The following is a 19,649-nucleotide window of genomic DNA, read 5'->3' as shown; positions in this document are numbered from 1 at the left end:
AGTTACAGATATCTGTATTCTCTAAGTGAATTGACTTTAATATGTATGGTTTATTCTTAAATTATTTATGCAAAGGTTTCTTATAATGTAATGTTGGTACTATAATTTTACTTTTATACTGTAATTTTTGGAAGTGTTCATTCCCTTTTTATGTAATCTGCATTGAGCAAATGTTTTGTTTGGATATGGGGAATATAAGTAAATCAAATTTTATATAAAGACAAAACCCCCCCCCCCCCCAAACAATTTGTCTTAAAACAGAAAAATCCAAGCAAAAAATATTTCCAAAAATAACAAAACAAAAATCTGAGTAAAAGCGCATATTTTTTTTTTTAACTCATAAAACAAAACAGAGAACAAAAGCTTTACAAGAAAAATAATTTTGCCCTGGCTAATAAAAATTTAGGCTAATGCCTGAGTTTTCTGAATATTTTAAAAGCTCCCCTGGAAATAATTTGTTCTAAAATAATGCTCTATGACTGAATGTTTTGTGGGTTCCAACTTAGCCTTTTTGTTTAAAGGACAGTGGACCCTTGCTTAAGAAGGATCCTTTTGTGGGATTCTTTTTTTTTTTTTTTAGACCAGTTCACAAAGTACCTATCACAGTCTTATTTAGAAATGTTAAGTGCTTGTAAGAAACGAGTTCCTGTTCAATATTGTATGGTTCTTTTAAAAGTCACCAACATGAGCGAGGTCATAGAACTTAGTCTCTGAAGGGTGACCTTGAAAGCTTATCCAAAGAAGGGGGCCTCTGTGGTCTGGCATGGTCCAGTATTCCAATATCTTTGTTGGTGCAGTAAAAGGTATCATGGCCTACAAAGATTCCAGTTTTCTCCAGGATCTATACAGCCATGTTAATTACATGCTAAAAATATTTTCTTTTGAATCTTTTTTTTTTTTTTTTGTCCTTTCCAGGCTCCTGCATATCATCTTATTCTGGAAGGCATTCTAATTCTCTGGATAATCAGACTTCTTTTCTCCAAGACCTACAAGCTTCAAGAACGCTCTGACCTGACAGAAAAAGTAAGGAGGCAGAAGCCCACGCTTGTGGCAATCTAAATCTCATACCCAGGGATTTCTTTTAAAGAGGCTCCTCCCTCCCTTTTGTGGCTTAGTGTGGCTTTTCTGCCGTACAACAAAACAAGATGTCTCTCAGGATTTTGTCAGTGGTTGAGATGACTTAACTTAATACATATCAGATGCTTTCTGTTGTGTTGGTGATTAATCTTTTCAAAGCAAGTCATGCCTTGGTACAAGTGCAATACTATTTAATTTTGATTCGGATTTATTCTGTTTTGAACATCTTAATTTTTTTGCCATTGAAATAAGCCACTTCTTCATCTTGTTTCCTCTACTACAGAAGCCTATAAGGCTGCAGGCTGAATGTAGGTTCTGAGAGACTCATTCCCTATGGAAAATATATTGCCACTTTAAGTAGTAAAATAGTTTTGCATGTTGAAGGAATCTGTTTTTCTTACTGTCCATTTAAGGGGTGGATTACATTTTTAAAGGCTGGGGGGCTAGCTTTGGGTGTGGAGTTGTTTTCAGGGGCCAGTGAAGAATTTGGAGGGGAAAAGTCCTGAGAGTCAAACTTTCAATTAGTAGTACGGTTATTTGCTGTTATGTAATTGAAATATAGCTGGAACCTAGGTTAATTTGTGGCATCTTTTACCAATTAAAGACCAGGACAACTGTTTTTTCTTAATAGATGCTGTTTAGGTATTTTGGGCAAATGAGAAATATGACTGAAAAAGAACAAAATGGTAGAGCCAAGCTTCCCACTCATAGTCTCTCTTCATCTCTGCTCCACTTGCACACTAGCTCTTAGCTGTGTCTTACACACATATATCAACTACTCCAGCTTTTATCACTCTCTCCCCCACCCCATTTCTCTCTTTCCTTTCTATCCCCCTTCAGCCTCTCTTTCCAACCAATATATGTTGAAGTGGGGCTGAAGGTCACACAGGCCTAAAGCTTGTTTTGTCAACTTCTGGGCCATGGTATGTCAGGCTGTGGGATGCTTAGAAGTAGGCTACTGTAGGGGGTCACAAGGGAGAGTCTATTGCAGTTGCAGAAGGTGGGTCCAGCATTAGCAGTGATCAAGCAGTAGAGCCTTGGGTGAAGGCCACAGTTGTGGCAGTAGCGAAAAACCAGTGTGCGGCACTGAAGCCGGGGCTGCATCTAGCCTGCCCTAATCCTGCAGGCTATGAGCTGGTAGACATTGGCTTGCTGATAGGCATATTCCTTTGTAAGAATTGCACCACAGCTGGGACTGGTGCCATAGAATCTGGTGGTGGTAGGTGGGACATCATGTAGAAGCTGAAAGCCTTACTGGTAGTCAGAAGCAACCCAGCTTGTAACATATGCAAGCTGCTGCAGTAGTTTTTAACAATTGGCTGAGTTAGTGCATGGCACTCAGCTACCGGTAGTCTGCCACTGCTAAAACTGAGGCCTCTAAATTATGGCTACCAGCAAGAGGCTGGACAAAAATCTCCTATGGGATGTAGTTTGCCCACCTCTGGTCTGGATATAGTTGCGATGGAGAAGGTACAGAGAAGGGCAACCAAAATGATAAAGGGGATGGAACAGCTTCCCTATGAGGAAAGGCTGAAGAGGTTAGGGCTGTTCAGCTTGGAAAAGAGACGGCTGAGGGGGGATATGATAGAGGTCTTTAAGATCATGAGAGGTCTTGAACGAGTAGATGTGACTCAGTTATTTTCACTTTCGAATAATAGAAGGACTAGGGGGCATTCCATGAAGTTAGCAAGTAGCACATTTAAGACTAATCGGAGAAAATTCTTTTTCACTCAATGCACAATAAAGCTCTGGAATTTGTTGCCAGAGGATGTGGTTAGTGCAGTTGGTGTAGCTGGGTTCAAAAAAGATAGGTTCTTGGAGGAGAAGTCCATTAATGGCTATTAATCAATTATACTTAGGGAATAGCCACTGCTATTAATTACATCAGAAGCATGGGTTCTTCTTGGTGTTTGGGTACTTGCCAGGTTCTTGTGGCCTGGTTTTGGCCTCTGTTGGAAACAGGATGCTGGGCTTGATGGACCCTTGATCTGACCCAGCATGGCAATTTCTTATGTTCTTACTTACTATAGATTATGAATGTATTAATATTTTACAGTTGTCACAGGAGCTGGCAACAATAGAAGGTACCTTCCCTACTACTTAATCCTTCTCATTTGCATTCTATGTCAGTTAAATATTTCACTGGCGGGCCACTTTAAAGGTTGATGTGAGGTTACCTGAAATGAAAGTAAATGGTTATTTCACAGTTTGTTAGTCTTATCTCAATGAAAGTGTCTGTGTGATAATATTCAGCAGAAAAGGGAATCTTAAACATTCATTTATGCTTGAAGTAAAATACCTATTTTCTATTCCCTTCATTCAGGAGAAGGAAGAGTTGATTGAGGAGTGGCAGCCAGAGCCTCTTGTTCCTCCTGTCGCTAAAGACCATCCTGCTCTCAACTATAACATTGTTTCAGGGTAAGCATAGTCCTGTCTGTCCAGTTTTTGTTTATTCCAGATGAAGGGCCCTGCAAAGTCCCCAGTGCTAACTCGTGGAAAATGTGCCAATCTGCCAGTACCCGATGGCTTCCACTAGAGCATCTTGCAAGACTAAAGGAGCTATTCCTTGCAGAGGTATTTTCCTGTGTTGCAGATGTGGTATGCTAACCATTTTTCCAGCTGCTGCAGTTTCCCAGAGCAGTGTTCTGGCTATAAAGATGAAGGAAAAGAGGAGGGTTGTGATAGTGAATAACTGAAAGGTATAAAGCTCAACTGATAGTAGTGCTGATTTCATAAGCAGGAACACTGGAAAAGGTTTGCTGTTGCATGGTATACAGGCCAACATGGAGGCTATGTATATATAGTGCAAGCAGACATACTGATAGATGTGGCTGCTTCAGTAGAAAATGTTTTTTACATGGGTTTAAAAAGCAGTTTTTAAAGGGGCGTTCTACTCAAAATTGTAGGCAGCTTATTGCTCAGCAGGATGAAAGCACTCCATTTTAAGCATGTAAGTTCCCCTTTAAGGCACTAAAAATACAATTTATGAACTGCTGTTATGAAAATCAAAGTTTAGTCCTGTCTAAATTCATTTTATGGCTGTGAGCATGCCCGTGTAAATAATAAACTGGATGATTTTAAGGTCCATTGGTTTAAATAAAATAGAAACTCTCTGGGGGTAAGCAGAGCTAGAATGTGTACAAGCAGCCCATTGCACATTTAAGAGGAGGCTGTACCCTTTGACTACTCTGTGCTATTTCAGAGGTATGTGTAGGTGGCAGAAATACTCATCCTAGTTCAGTTTACAATTTCACTGTTAAAGGATTTACAAAAATTCTTCAGAGGGAATCTAAACCTTTGCTAAAGTTTATACATTTAGAAAGGCTGCCTTCCAGACTTGTCACATTCCGAGGTTAGTTTGAATCCTTTTCCTCTTAAAGTTTGTTTTTGTAAACTGTATAGGTTTCTATGGAAGGGCTTGGCAGCACCATTTTTAGGTCTCAGCAGGGTCCTCCTGTAAATTCTGTGGTATTGCAGCATCACCAGATTTCCTGCTGCTCTTACACTATACGAGGCCCTCTCCCATATCATCACTGTGAAATTGGAATGGAAAGTTTCATGCTACTTTTTCCCTCCTTAGCGCTCCAAAAATTTGGAGAGAGCCTACAAACCTCTTCCTTTGGGCCTGCAGCCAGTCCCCTTGCACACAACATCCACTGCAGTCTCTATGCCTTCCTGCTTCAGACTGCAGAGATAGAAAGATTGATCTTTCTCAGCTACTACTTGCAGACGCCTACAAAACGTTTGGGGTCTCTCTGCTGTTCACAGCACAATCCATTCTGTCAGCCTCCCAAAAAGATGCTAAGTGCTTAGGGGGGAACTAAGTAATTGATATGAAAGGAGATAAGACACATCTCAGGGTTTCCTTATTTGTTTACCAAAAGCCCCTAAAATCCTGGACAGTTTTTGAATACACAAATCATACAGAAGAATATTGACTTCCTGAACATACCCAGATTAGTCCAGACAAGTGGGTTTTGTCTCCCTACCAGCAGATGGAGTCAGAGAAACAAAACTTTGAGGCACTGCTACATGTCACCTGCATCCCCCCAGTATTTCTCTGACTCCAGCAGATAGAGGTTCAACCCTGCGGTCTGAGATTAAGAAAGAGAAAGAGAGGAAGCTCCCTGAGTGTTAGGCTCCTTGGTGGACCATTCCTCAGGTTGAGCCGGGCATCCGGGGGGGGGGGGGGGGGGAACCCTGCCTTGTGTTTGTCCGCATTGTGCCGTGGGCCCTGAAAGCCAGGGGACTAGTTGCCTCAGGGCCTCCGAGGCCTCTGTCTGCAAGCCCCCAGAATCAGGGAAGTATCCCTGTATGTGTGTTTTGCCTTTGTATCTGTGATTTTAAATTTAAAAGAAAATGAAAGTAGCAGAAAGGCAAACAGCTGGTTGCTGGAGGGCGGAAGGTACAGCCATGAGGCAGCGAGGGCTGCAGGCCTCGGCAGACAGGAGGTAACTACTGCGCCAGTCCACGTGTGTGTCCCGCGGGGAGCAGCATTTGCTGCCAGGCATGGCAGCAGTTGGTGCGGACGTGTTTATTTTCCCATGCGTCTCTGGACCCTGCTGAGGCCGGAGAGCAGCGGTCTTCTCTGCGGCAGTGCCCAGCTGATTTTTCCACGCCGTGGGAAATGGGGCAGTGTGGTTTACAAGAAAAAAAAAAGTGCATGCCAGAGCAGCAATCAAGGCCAACGGTGTTTGCAGGCCGCAGGGCGGCCATTGGTGAAGGAGCACGTGGTATGGCGCTCAGACTGCGCAGAGAAGTGTGCCATGTGTGTGTGGGTTGGAGTCCACATGCTTGAATTCTTGCTCCCTCTGTCCTGGTTGCGCTTCGGGAGAGGAGGGTTTCTCAGCCGGGGCACACTGGGGAAAGTGGATTTCCTGCCCTTCGGAGGGGACGTCTGTATCGGTGGCCGAGGGGTCGGGGGACTCAGCGAGGCGGCTGGGTCCATGGAGGACCACGGGCAGGAGACCTATTTAACTAGGGAACCCAGAGATTCCCCTCCCCCGTTTTCTTCTGTGGTTCAGGGGGACTCTGATGAGGGGGGTGACTCTGACGACAGCCTGGAGCAGGGGATGGATGGCCCTAAGGGATTTTCGTCAAAATTTATCCTCTTGATGCATAAAGCCTTCCTGGCAAGGAAAGGGGGCCAAGAGGAAGCAGGCGAGAGTCTGGCCGCCTCTATCCATGCCAAAGAAGCCTAAGAGGGCCGCAGGTGGGTCCAGGGAACTACTGCATCGTCTGGGACTGCGTCGGGTGAAGTCAGAGGTGGACTCCAGGGATGGGGGGGGGGGGGGGGGAACTCCATGGATGTCCCTTTGGACCACCAGGGGGTGGTTCCAGACACTGACGTGCCTGTGGCACTGGGTTTGGACCGGGATGTAGCTAAGGGCAACCCGGATCCAGATGAAAGGTCGAAAGAGGATGATCCTCGAGTTGTCCATTTATTTAAGAAGGTGGAACTCTGTGCCCTCTTATTCCCCAGGTCTTGGAGGAATTGGGGGATAAAGTGACTCAGGAGGAGTCAGATGGTGAAGGGGTAAGTCCGTTCCTGGATGAGCTGAGGGGACCCCCCTGAGTGCTTTTCACTGACCTAAGAAGATCAGGAAGTTGGGAAGCCCTATCCTCTGATGGAAGAGAATTTGGACATACTGTGAGTACCGAAGGTGGATGCTGCAGTGTCGGCAGTCACTTAAAAGACAACCATCCTGGTGGAGGGGGCTGCCGTTTTCAAGGATATGCAGGACCGCAAGTTGGAGATTCACCTAAAGCGAATGTTTGAGGTCCCCGCACTCAGTCTTTGCGCCGCCTTTTGTGCCAGCTTGATACAGAGGGCCTGTCTGTGTGGGGTGCAGAAAGCACAGGATCCGGCTTTGACAGGAGATGGTACCCTGCAGTCAGCTTGTTTAGAGGCTGGGGTGGCTTATTTAGCCAATGCGTTCTGTGATTTGGTTCGCACGTCAGCTAGGAGTATGGTCTCGGTGGTGGCGGCCCGCAGGCTTTTGTGGCTGCTCAATTGGTCAGCAGACGTGGTCGAAGACTCAGCTGTGTAATCTCCCTTTCAATGGGAAATTTTTCTCAACGGAGGATTTGGATCATCTGATGAAGACGTTGGGTGAATCTAAGGGGAACAGGCTGCCTGAGGATAAGTGCACTAATAAGAAGGTGTTCCCGCCTCAAACCCGGTTAAGGGATTTGAGGAGATTTTGGTCTGGTAGGACCACCTCCAATGCGTCTGCGTAGTCGACAGGCAACCGCCAGCAGTCCTTTCGTAGAGGTTCCAGGGATGGTGCTGGTCAAGGGGCCAGTGGTGGAAAGTGAACACAAGGAAGCCAGGGTGTCCCACTGCTGCATGGAAGCCGTAGGGGGCAGCTTTTATGTGGTGTGGACCAGGATTACCTCAGATCGTTGGGTGCTAGAGGTCATAAGAGATGGCTATGCTCTCAAATTTTTGTGCCCTGTTAGGGAGGCCTTTCTCGAGTCTCACATGGTGTCTCACAGCAAATGGTAGGCTGTGTGGTGGACACTGCAAAGGTTACTTGATCTATGTGCTATAGTGCCCGTGCCGTGGAAGGTACAAGGGCAGGGCAGGTACTCCATTTACTTTGTGGTTCCCAAGAAGGAGGGTACCTTCCATCCCATTTTCGACCTGCAGAAAGTGAACAGGGCCTTCTGGTGCCATGTTTTCATATGGGGACACTGCATGGTTGTAGCAGTAGTTCGCAAAGGAGAGTTCCTGATGTCCCTGGTCTTGACGGCGACATACCTTCATATTCCGATTCGGATGGACCATCAGAAGTTTCTTTGTTTCATAGTGCTGGGTCAGCGTTTTCAGTTTCGGGCCCTTCTTTTCGGACTGGCAATGGCGCCACGAACCTTCTCCAAGTTGATGGTGGAGGTGGCTGCAACCCTACGCAAGGAAGGAATTCTGGTTCATCCATTCCTGGATGATTGGTTCATTTTAGCAAAGTCAGAGGAGGAGTGCGAAAGGTAGCTTTAGCGGGTGCTAAACACCTTGCAGTCACTAGGTTGGGTCATAAATATGTCGGAACCATCTGGTTCTGACCCAGTCCTTGGAATATCTGGGGGCTCTATTCAGTACTAGGAAGACCGAGTGAGGAGGTTGCAGGCACAGGTGACATGCCTGCTTCGTCTTACGTTGCCAATGGCTTAGGATTACTTTCAAGTGCTTGGTTCCATGGCATCCACATTGGATTTGATTCCATGGGCATTTTCACACATGAGACCTCTGCAGCATGTTCTGTGCCCTTGGCCTTCAGGAAGCCTGCTGTATGTGTTTCCTCTTTGGCCTCTGGTCGATTGAATTCTGAGGCGTATAGAGGCGCATCCCGGTTCCGTGGTGTTGGTAGTGCCTGAGTGGCCGCAGAGTCTGTGGTTTGCGGATCTGGTGCATCTGGCGGTGGTTGGATTCCTTCAGCTGGCTCATCTACCAAAGCTACTGCGTCAGAGGCCCTTATTTTTGGATCAAGAGGATCACGTTTTTGTCTCGCGGCTTGGCTTTTGAGAAGTGGCGACTGAGCCTGGAAGGGTATTCGGAGCAGGTTATCTCCACGTTTCTCCAGGCATGTCAACCTGTTAGTTTGGCGTATATTGAGGTCTGGAGGGCATTTTAGTCTTAATTACTTCAGAGACAGGTGCATACCCTGTCAGTGGAGGTTCCTCTCATCTTGGAATTTGTGCAGCAGGGCTTGTCTAAGGGTCTCTCCTATAGTACCATTCGCGTTCAGGTGGCAGCCTTGGGCTCTCTTAGGGGCAAATGGCCGGGCAAGTTCTTGGTGTCGCATCTGGATGTGGTTCGTTTCTTAAGAGGTCAAGCATTTGCGACTTACGGTCCAGATGTTATGCCCAATTTGGAGCCTTAATTTGGTCTTGCAAGTTTTGTGTGGGGCTCCCTTTGAGCCTTTAAGGAGAGCAACACTGAAGGCTTTGACTCTGAAGGCACTGTTCCTGGTGGCCTTCAGTTCGGCCAGATACGTTTTGGAATTACAGGCTCTGTCTTGCAAGAATCCCTTTCTGCGAATTTCCCATGACGGTTTCCTTGCGGACGGTCCCCTCTTTTTGGTCTAAAGTAGTGTCCTCCTTTCATGTTAATTGGTAGACCACCTGGCTTTTCCGGAGTGGTCTAAGGATTCTCCTAGGAGCAAGGAACTGTATCTTTTGGATGTGAGGAGAACTCTGTTGCATTATCTGGAGCTGTCAAATAGTTCCGGCGCTCTGATCACTTTTTTGTCCTGTATGGGGACAGGAAGAAGGGAGAGAAGGCCTCTAAGGCTACCATTTCCCTTTGGTTGAAAGCGGCTATTTGCACGGCCTATATTTGTAAGGGCCATCAAGTTCCGCCGGAGCTGAAGGCGCACTCCACAAGATCGCTAGCCACTTCCTGGGCAGAATGTCAGTTGCTGTCATCCCAGGAGATTTGTAGGGCTGCAGTGTGGTCCTCGTTGCATACATTCACCAGACATTACCACATAAACATGAGGGCACAGGAAGATGCGTTCTTTGAGAGCATTCTGCATGCAGGCCTTTCAGGTTCCCGCCCAGTCTGGGGTGCTTTGGAACATTCCACTTGTCTGGACTGATCTGGGTATGTTCAGGAAAGGAAAATTGGTTTTTACCTGCTAATTTCTGTTCCTGTAATACCACATTTTAGTCCAGAGCCCCATCCCATCACTGCCGAAAGACTATGTTTTTTGCCAACTGGTGGTTCAAGTTGATTTGCCTTTCAGGGTTTTTGATGATTCAAAAAACCCACATTACTACAATTGTAATTTACCAAGGATGTATTGTTTAATTGTTCAACCCTTCTATGACCCACACCGAGTTCAAAAAACTTTTTATCAAAAAAAGGTTTTTAAGAGAGTGGTGGTGGTTTCATAAAATTGAATCAAAGGGTACCATACAGGTTGCCCACATTCTTTTTCTGATCATGAACATTCCACCTTATATCCAGTCACGGGGTCTACCCAATGTTCTCCTTCGATCGTGTTACCGCAAAAACTTCACTTGTGATGGCCCCCTTGTACAGTAAACATGAGACTAGTGTTCATCGTGCTTGCCCTCACTATCTTGTCCCAGATGTTGGCACCCTGGGTGGTGGCAAACAACGGAAACTCCTTAAAAACATCATAAAGTGCAAGGATGTGCCAGTGTTTCATAATAGAAGATATTATCGCAGTGGTGGAAGTGTTCTGCTGCAGCACATAGACCAAGCATGATTGATCTTTACAAACTCTGTATTTCAAGAGCTGTTCCCGATCACTATATTTAGTTCTTTTATAAGTTTGTTTCACTACCTTCGAAGGATACCCTCTGGTCTTAAATCTGTCAGGTAGCAGCATTGCTTGTTTTTCAAATTCCTTATTTGAGGAACAGATATGTCTGATTCGAAAGAATTGAGAAACAGGGAGCCCTTTTTTTGAAAGAGGAAGTGTGGTGTCTATGATATCGTAACAAATTGTTTTTGTCAGTAGGTTTCCTATTAACAGTGGTGATCAAAAGTTGTCCCTGTATAACTACCAATATGTCCAAATATGGAATCGATGTTTCACTGGACTGATGGGTGAAACACAAGTGTTCATCCAAGGACTTCACCCAAACTGCAAACTCTTCTAATGATCCCTAGAGGAATTCCAAATGATGAAAATGTCATCAATGTACCGATACCATCTGGTATTGTAAGACCACCAATGAGAAGAGTATATAAATTTCTCTTCAGAGTTAGCCATGTACAAGTTGGCTACTGAAGGCGCCAATGAAGACCCCCATAGGGACCCCGTGGTCTTGGTGATAAAACATTTTTAAAGCTGAAATAGTTGTTAAACAAAATAAGTTCTGTCAACTGAATCAAAAAGTCCATCGAGATCCTAGCCGTCCCCTTGTGATTTTCAAAGCTTCTGAAACAATATCTAAATGTGTATAGAGATTGGATGTCCATTGTCACCAATAACACAGGCTCCTCCCCCACCTCAATCTCTGACAAGTTGTTTAGAAAGTGGATTGTGTCCTTCAAATATGAAGGTTTCTGTGTTACCAATGGTTGTAGAAACCGGTCTACAAAGATGGCTGGAGGCTCTTAACACAGTTCCCCTTAAGGAGACAATTGGCCAAATGGAGGGGGGGTTGTTAGATCTTTATGAATTTTAGGAAGAGCGTAAATCAAAGGGACCCTTGGATGTTTGGCAACTAAAAAAACTTTTCTCCTTTTCAGTCAAGAATTTAGGTGGATCAATGATCATCTTCAATTGGTTCTGTAATGTGGTAGTTGGCTCATGTTGTATTTTGCTGTAAAAAAAAAAAAAAAAGCAGTGTTAAGATGGTCAATCAACCTACACTCATATGCTATGCGATCTTGTAAAACAATAGCGCCCCCCCTTATCGGCTGTTTTGATGATCACTTCATCGCAACCCATTAAAGATTGTAGTGCCTCTCTCTGTACCAAAGGTAAATTGCAAAAATCTTTTTCTTAAAATTTTTTTCGATTAAAATGTTTTTTGAACTCGGTGTGGGTCATAGAAGGGTTGAACAATTAAACAATACATCCTTGGTAAATTACAATTGTAGTAATGTGGGTTTTTTGAATAATCAACTATTTTTTGTATTATCCACATTTGTGGTTGTTTTGTTCTTTGGTTTGTTTCAGGGTGTTTGGGCAGTTGATCATGGTTTGGGTTTTTCAGATTTAGTTTTTGGGAGTGTTTTGGGCTCCAGTTTTTGGGGGTTTCCAACCCTATAGTTTTCCTTATTAGTCCGAGAAAGGGGTTTTAGGGTTATATCTTGGATTGGTACAGGTCAGTACTGAAGGGATTGCAGGTGGCACTCTGTTTTGTAGCAATGCCTCAAAATATTTGTTTCTCTGACTCCAACTGCTGGTAGGGAGGCAAATCCCACTTGTCTGGACTGATCTGTGGTATTACAGGAATGAAAATTAGCAGGTCAGTTTAGCTTCCCTGTTAAAATGTAATTTCAAACTTAAACTCGTTTATTGTAAACCGGTATGATCATAACTAATGCCGGTATATAAAAATGTTTAAATAAATAAATAATATTCCTATAAGCCTCCCATAAAACCAGAGAAACATTGGGGATTACCAAGAGAAAATTTCCCAATAATTAAAACTGAGTTTTCAGCTGCAAAAATAAGGTTTTGAAGTAAGTGGACTCTTACTAGCAAAGCAAACATAAAGCTTCGTGGAACTTGGACTGAGATCATGATTGAAAAGAGCCTGGAGTTGTAGTAATTGCCAATATTGATCAGCTGATGAAAACTACAGAACTATCAGGCCGATACAGTAAAGTCCGCAGGAGAGTGGGTGAATACCTGCTCGCCGGTGCGCGCGATTCTGTATTTAAATTAAGTGGTGCGGTAGAAACGGGCAAAAGGAGGCGCTAGGGACACTAGCGTGTCCCTAGCGCCTCCTTTTGACCCAGAGTGGCGGCTGTCAGCGGGTTTGACAGCCGACGCTCAATTTTGCCGGCGTCTGTTCTCAAGCCCGCTGACAGCCACGGGCTTGGAAACCGGACGCCGGCAAAATTGAGCGTCTGGTTTTTGGCCCGACAGCCGCCGGCCTATTTTAAATTTTTTTTTTCTTTTTTTCTTTTTTACTTTTCTTACCCTTTGGGACCTCCGACTTAATATCGCCATGATATTAAGTCGGAGGGTGCACAGAAAAGCAGTTTTTACTGCTTTTCTGTGCACTTTCCTAGTGCCGGAAGAAATTAGCGCCTACCTTTGGGTCGGCGCTAATTTCTGAAAGTAAAATGTGCGGCTTGGCTGCACATTTTACTTTCTGTATCCCACACGTATACCTAATAGGGCCCTCAACATGCATTTGCATGTTGAGGGCGTTATTAGGTGCCACGGGTTGGACGCGCGTTTTCTTCCCCTTACTGAATAAGGGGTAAGGGAAAACACGCGTCCAAGAGCAGGCTAACGGTGCGCTCCGGAGCGCACTGTACTGTATTAGCCTGTATGTTTTAATAGAAGCATCTTATATATATCCTATATGAGGAACATCCAGTCAGGAAAGGCCTCATATCCAGAGCCTTTCTACCACCCCTTTTACAACATGAGAAGGAATAAACAAGCATGTGATGCTGCAAGCACCACCATGATCTCTTCTGACCTAAAACAAACTGAATGTCCTGACATTTTAAGGAGTGTAGATACATATTCGGATCCAACCAATAAGATGAGAGACCCGTGGTCTTGTTTTTTTGCTTGAGAAAAACATCCTAAAAGAACTGACGCTGAGACCGAAATTTTGGCAAACAATCAGCCCATATGTATCCGAGTCCAGAGGAGGCACAGACTACACACAGGAGATTCCAATATCTGAGAGGCATTTCGAGGGGCCTTGGCCACTAGCCATGGTACAGGACACCTCATTTGGTAAGTGGGTAATGAGTGGAACCTGGGCAATTAGAAAAGCACTAGTTTTGCATATGGTATGGGAAATTTAACCTAAAAATTAGACATATTTACCTGTACAAATCCGCAATAAAGTTACATTATCTATACTACTGTAAAGTCTGAATTTGTGCCAGAATGAGGTGTACTGCACAGTGTAGACACGTTGCCCGCTCTCCTGCTTTCCAATTGGACTTCTACCATGAGGGCACATGATCTATACCTTGATCATATAATAGAATAAGTGCCCAACCTTTCCACATAATACTTTCCAGATCGTATCATTTCTCTATACTCCGAAACATGGTATTTAAAAAGATATATTACATTAGTGGTGAATATATATTTGGTTCAGCTAGGGAACATTTTCTCTCTTGTTCATAGATTCTTTGCACAGCTCTGTTACAAAATAGCAGCTGTAAGGATGGGTGGCAATGGGATTTGAGCTGGCTTTTATACATTTAAACAGCTAAGGAATAACCTCTGAAATACTACATTGGGCATCTTGTTGCACTTGCTATAGAGTAACCTCACAGACTGAGCATCTTTTGGAAGATCCTCTGTCTTAAAGTGATTGGTTTTAGGGAAGACAATCATCCTACAATCATGAACGAATAATAGTTTGAGGTTAGTATTCTAGATGTAATCTGACTATAAACAGAGGTGCAATAATATGCTGTGATCCTGTATCTGTGTAGTGTCAGATTGAAGGTTCTCCTCTCGTGTGTGCAGTGACTTTTCAGGGAAAATCAAGACCAGAGTTAGTAATCTATGCTTCTGTTTCTACCAGCTCTTGTCATGCAGCATCTTGCCTGAAAATGTTAGTAACTGTGAAGAGAGACTGGTTTCACAGCATGCTTGCAAATTAGATCTCCTGAATCAGTGATGCCACTGTTGGAAAAAGTTTGGATTGCTTCATTAGTCAATCTTATTTATGAAGGCAGGGGTGCTGCCAAAATTATTTTTTGACATAATTTACTTAGGGTTCGATTTTAAAAGGCGCGCGTGTGTGTCCATGAGCGCACAGTTCCCGGCGCACGCACATGGACGTGCTGATTTTATAACATGCATGCGCGCCAGATTTTAAAATTCACAGGTGCATGTACGGCGCATGCAGGGGGGTGAATTTTACCTAAATATGCGCAGCGACACAATCGGGCCTTCCCCAGTTCCCACCCAGTCCACTTCACTTAAGGAGTGGACTGGGAAAAAACTTTCCTAACCCCCTGCCTAAACTTTCTTCCCCTTCCTTTCTCCACCCTGACCCCTAACACCTTCCTAACTACCCCAGTTTTTTAAATTTTTCTACTTGCTGCTCCTCCCGTGCAGAAGCAAGTTTCATGGAGTCCAAATCGCTCTATGCAACACAAAAAAGGATGTCTAGGTTAGACTGGAAGAAAGTGATATGCGGGTGGATACTCGCCATATATATCTCCAGTCAACCAGGCGTGAGATATCGGGAAATTCAGATGACCATACAGAGCACAAACCTGCGGTGGAACGAGAGGACAAATTAACTTTAATTAGTTTATAGAAGCAGGAAGCTAAGTGGCCCTGAGCACCATAACAATGATATATCGTTAATAAATGTGGTAAGTCCTTACTGACCAAATCGGACAGAGGAGAGACGTGGAGGGTACTGCGCAACTGAAGCCAGGCATAAAACTGAGAGGACGGTAAAGTATACTGTTCTTGCAAATGAATAAAGGGAACTAAGGAATTATCCTGGAGGATAGAGGAGAAAAACCATATCCCTTGGCTTTGCCCAAGGGCCAATTGAGGGGGTGGCCAGTGATTTTTAATCAGGGGTTACGCCATAGAGGGGCAAATTTAGACGTCCGCTAGGAACGGAATTCCAGTGGACAGGTGAGATCAAATTCCGAAATAGCTCTATGGAGGGTACGGATTATAGGATTAACCACATGTCATGACAACAGAGGCACCCCAGGGAAGAATTCCATAGGGTAAGGGTTAAGTAATTGTCTTTCTATTAGGAGCCACCGTGGAGAAACAGAGGTGGGGGATGGAGAAGCATAATAACGGTAGCCTTGCTGAAGTATAAACACCTGATGATAAGAGTAAAAGTCCGGGAAGTTTACTCCACCACACTGGATAGCACATTTCAATTTCAAAAGGGCTATACGAGGGGCTTTATTGCGCCATAAGAAGTGATAGAATTTGGTCAATATGCTTGTAAATATCCCTGGAGAAATAGATGGGAATCATGGATAGAATATACATGCTTTGGGGGTGAGAACCATCTTAATAGTGTCTAACCACCCCCACCGAGATAGGTGGAGAGGGGACCGGTGGAGAGAAGCATCTTGGACTTGCTGCAATACCAGTGATTCACAGTAACCAATGGTGGTTGCCGTGTCCATATGGAACAGGATACCTAAGTACTTGAGGCCATTAGTTACTTTGTATAGGGAAATGAGAAAGATCAGTGAGAGAACCCAATGAGTTTAAGGGCAACATCTCAGTTTTATGCCAGTTGACCTTTTAGCCAGACACCGATGAGTAAGTGGAAATGAGAGTGAACAGAGAAGTTAAGGATGAGTCAGGATTAAGCCAGAAGAGAAGGACATCATCAGCTTACGTCGAGAGTTTAAAGGTTTCAGCGCCTATAGTTATACTTTCAATGGACGCAGTTTGTCTGATAGCCAGGAGTAGTGGTTCCAGAGCCAGATTAAACAAAAGAGAGGAGAGGGGGCACCCCTGTCTGGTACCTTTATGTAAAGTGAACCGTTGGGAAGCTTGATTATTTATGTATAAGAAAGCAGACGGGGAATTGTACAGGAACTGGACCCATGAGAGAAAGCTAGGGCCGAAACCAAACCATTGAAGTGTGGAAATTAAAAACAGCCACTCTACCCTATCGAAAGCTTTCTCAGCATCAAGGGAGACAGCTATCGCCGGGAGTGACAGGGTGGAAGCATATTCCTGCACATGTAGGAAAAGGCAGGTATTGGCAATCAGGCGGTCCTTAATAAAACCTGATTGATCAGGGTGGATAAGGGAACACATCAAATGGGAGAGTCTAGTGGCTAAAAGTTTTGCAAACATTTTATAGTCTGTGTTTAAGAGGGAGATAGGCCTGTAGTTGGAGACATTGGTGTTGTCCTTCCCTGGCTTTGGAATCACCACTACACAAGCATCAGTAAAACTAGAAGGTATACCTGGATGAGACAGCAGAGAAGAGAAATATACATGGAGGTGAGGGATAAGGTCTGTTTTAAACATTTGATAGAGGTCCGTGGTAAAGCCATCAGGACCTGGTGCTTTCCCTCCAGTTAAAGATGAAATGGCCGAAGCCATCTCCTCCTGCGAAATAGGAGCGTCCAATGTAGATGCTTGAGAAGGCGTAAGTGAAGGATGGGAGATCGTGGTTAAGAACTGATGAATCCCTTCTGATGAAGGTGGAGACTGATTTATATGGAGTATCATAAAAATCACGAAAAGCCTGAAGAATGTCCACATCAGAGGTTAATGGTTGATTGGCTGAGGAAAGCACTGTGGCAATGTGCTTCTTTTCTGATCGTTTTTTGAGGTACGAAGCCAGCAGTCGGCCACACATTATTTTCAGCATAATACAGAGCCTTGGTATGAGAGTCCCAGACAAACTTGTGCACTTAAATGCTGGTTGTATTGGTACCTTGCCTTAAGAAGTGATGTTTAGGAAGTTGCCATCGGGGAAGCGTCGTGTGCCTGTTAAAGAGCTGAGACCATCTCCCAAAGGACACGTAGGGCCGCTTGTTGAGACCTCTTGAGCCAAATAGAATGTCCAATAATTTCACCTCTGATAGTAGCTTTGAAAGTGGACCAAAGTATTTCTGCAGAGATATCTGGAGTGGAGTTCAGTTTGAAGTATTCTGCAGTTTTGAGCTTAAGATCAGCAATGAATGAAGCATCTGCCAAAAAGAAGAATTAAAGCGCCATTGATGATCAATCCTTATGGGAGAGTACAATTCAAGTTTGAGAGTCACTGCTGCATGATCAGAGACAAGGATCAGACAAATGGACTCAGATTGTACTGCAAGGACCAGCTGGCATGAGATGAGGAAATAATCAATCCTGGAGTAGGAGGAGTGTGGAAAAGAATAAAAAGTGTAATCCTTTACTGTGGGATGAAGTAAGTGCCATGGATCTGATAGTCCAAGTGAATCAAGGAAGTGTAGCAGTGTCTTGCAAGATTTAGAGATGATGGGTCTTGTAGTTTTCTTGTCTAAGAAGGGGTCCAAGGCTTGATTAAAGTCCCCACCAATGATGCAGAAAGATGAATTCAAGGACAGCAGTTGAGTGAAAACAGATTGAAAAAAATCAGGGTCATCCGCATTGGGGGCCTAGATTTTGAGGAGAGTATAAGAATGTTGAGCTATGGTGATCTGAACCAGGAGCCAGGGACCATCCACATCAGTGGCTTGATGAAGAACTTGGGCATCCAATCTTTTATGTAGTAATACGACGACTCCCCTTTTCTTTTGTATGGCTGAACTATAAAGAACATGGCCCACCCATTGCTGCTTCAGTTTAAGCGACTCAGAGGCGGTGAAGTGCGTTTCCTGGATAAAGGCGATATCTGTGTGGAGAGATTGCAAGTAGGTCAATTTTTTTTCCTCTTGATAGGGTGTGAAAAGCCATTGACGTTTAGAGAGGTAAGAGTGATGGAACTAATAGCTGATGCCATAATTGTGAATATGGTATTGGGAATGGTCGGCGGACCATAGCATCAAAGTGTGGTAAGAGAAAAAAGTTTGTAAAAATGTGAGGAAAATAGTGCGAGCAAACCAGAGAAACCAGCAAGAGAAGAAAAAAAAACCAGAAAGGAAAAAACTACATGTAGTATAAAACTGAGCAAATGTGTAAAGAAAGGAAGAGCCATAATAGGCCTCAGAAATCAAAAGAGCCTTCTGTCTGGCCAGAGGTTGCCAGAATCTCAAAGCTCATGCCAGATGAATTCCAGATGAAAGAAACAACCAATAGAGAAGTAAAATGGAAAAACAAAAACCAAAGTCAATATTCAGCAAGTGCTGTGCACTGAAACCCCTAAGCAGGGATGTCCGCCATGAGAAAAGAAATCTTGTGCCCAGGATGGGACTAATGTGAGAATGTCGCTTTTCATGAGGCACCCAAAGGAGAACAGAGATGATGCAACCAAAATAAAATCCAACAAGTCAGGTAACCATATCGCTCACCGCTTCCTGGGACTTAAAAATTCTTCCAGCAGTGCGGGCTGGTGAAAAACTGTAGTTTGATCTCGATAGGTAACTTTCATTTGCGCCGGGTATAGGAGGCCGTATTGAGCTCCTAGAGCATGCAATTTTGGGCGTAAGGCTAAAAATGATTTTCGTTTAGCAGCCGTGGCTTTAGCAAAGTCCGGACCAAAAAGTATAGAATTGCGTTGAAATTGCACAGACGGTTTATTCCTGGTCGCTGCAAGAATTGCGAGAACTTGGGGGTAACGCAATACCTTGAATATAATAGGCCGAGGGTATTTGGAATTGCGCAGAGGCCTGGATGGTATCCGGTGAGTCCTTCCAATTTCAAATGGAAGATCAAATTTTACTTGCAAGCAAGTGGGGATCATGTTTATCAAAAAAGCGATCACATCAGAGCCCTCAGCGCCTTCAGGTATCCCGAGGATCCATAGGTTATTGCGACAATGGCGGTTAGAGAGGTCCTCAACCTCTTGCTGCAACTGTTCTACCTCCCGGTTTATGTGCGGTAATGACGCGGTTGATAATAAGAGTGAGGAGGTTTGCGATTCCACATCCTCAAGTCGACTTTGGAAACTTGCCATTTGTTGAGCCATTGTTTGTAAGTCGCCACGAATCGCCGTCGTAGCCTCGATATTAAGTTGTAGCATGTCCTTTAGCTGCTTCAGTTCAAGCAATACTAAGTCCACGGACACCATAGTTTTTGGTGCAGTTGACTTCTCCGGTGTGGGTGGTTCTTATTTCGCCCGTTTTGAGGCAAAAGCGGCCTCAATCTTCCCCAGCTTAGGAGTAGACGTCCTTGGAGATACTTAATAGGTATTTCCAGTGAAAATTAGCATATATTGAAATGGGTTTTCAGCTGCTAAATGTGAGATCTGGCAGAGCATCGAGATTATTAGGCAGCCATCTTGGTTGCTGCTCAAGAGCGCCC

At 44.3% G+C, this 19,649-nt stretch overlaps 1 protein-coding gene across 1 annotated transcript in view; it reads left to right on the top strand.

Annotated features, from left to right (window-relative positions):
- Positions 1-19,649, top strand: part of SPTLC1 (serine palmitoyltransferase long chain base subunit 1) — a 205,640-nt gene that overhangs the window by 15,879 nt on the left and 170,112 nt on the right. Inside the window, exons 2-3 of the mRNA XM_029618817.1 lie at positions 916-1,023; positions 3,401-3,495. Of these exons, the coding sequence (XP_029474677.1) occupies positions 916-1,023; positions 3,401-3,495 (203 nt within the window). The remainder of the gene's footprint in view (positions 1-915; positions 1,024-3,400; positions 3,496-19,649) is intronic.

The sequence above is a fragment of the Rhinatrema bivittatum genome, chromosome 1, assembly GCF_901001135.1.
Source record: "Rhinatrema bivittatum chromosome 1, aRhiBiv1.1, whole genome shotgun sequence".
Taxonomy (NCBI): domain Eukaryota; kingdom Metazoa; phylum Chordata; class Amphibia; order Gymnophiona; family Rhinatrematidae; genus Rhinatrema; species Rhinatrema bivittatum.
This window is presented reverse-complemented; position numbering and strand designations above follow the sequence as displayed.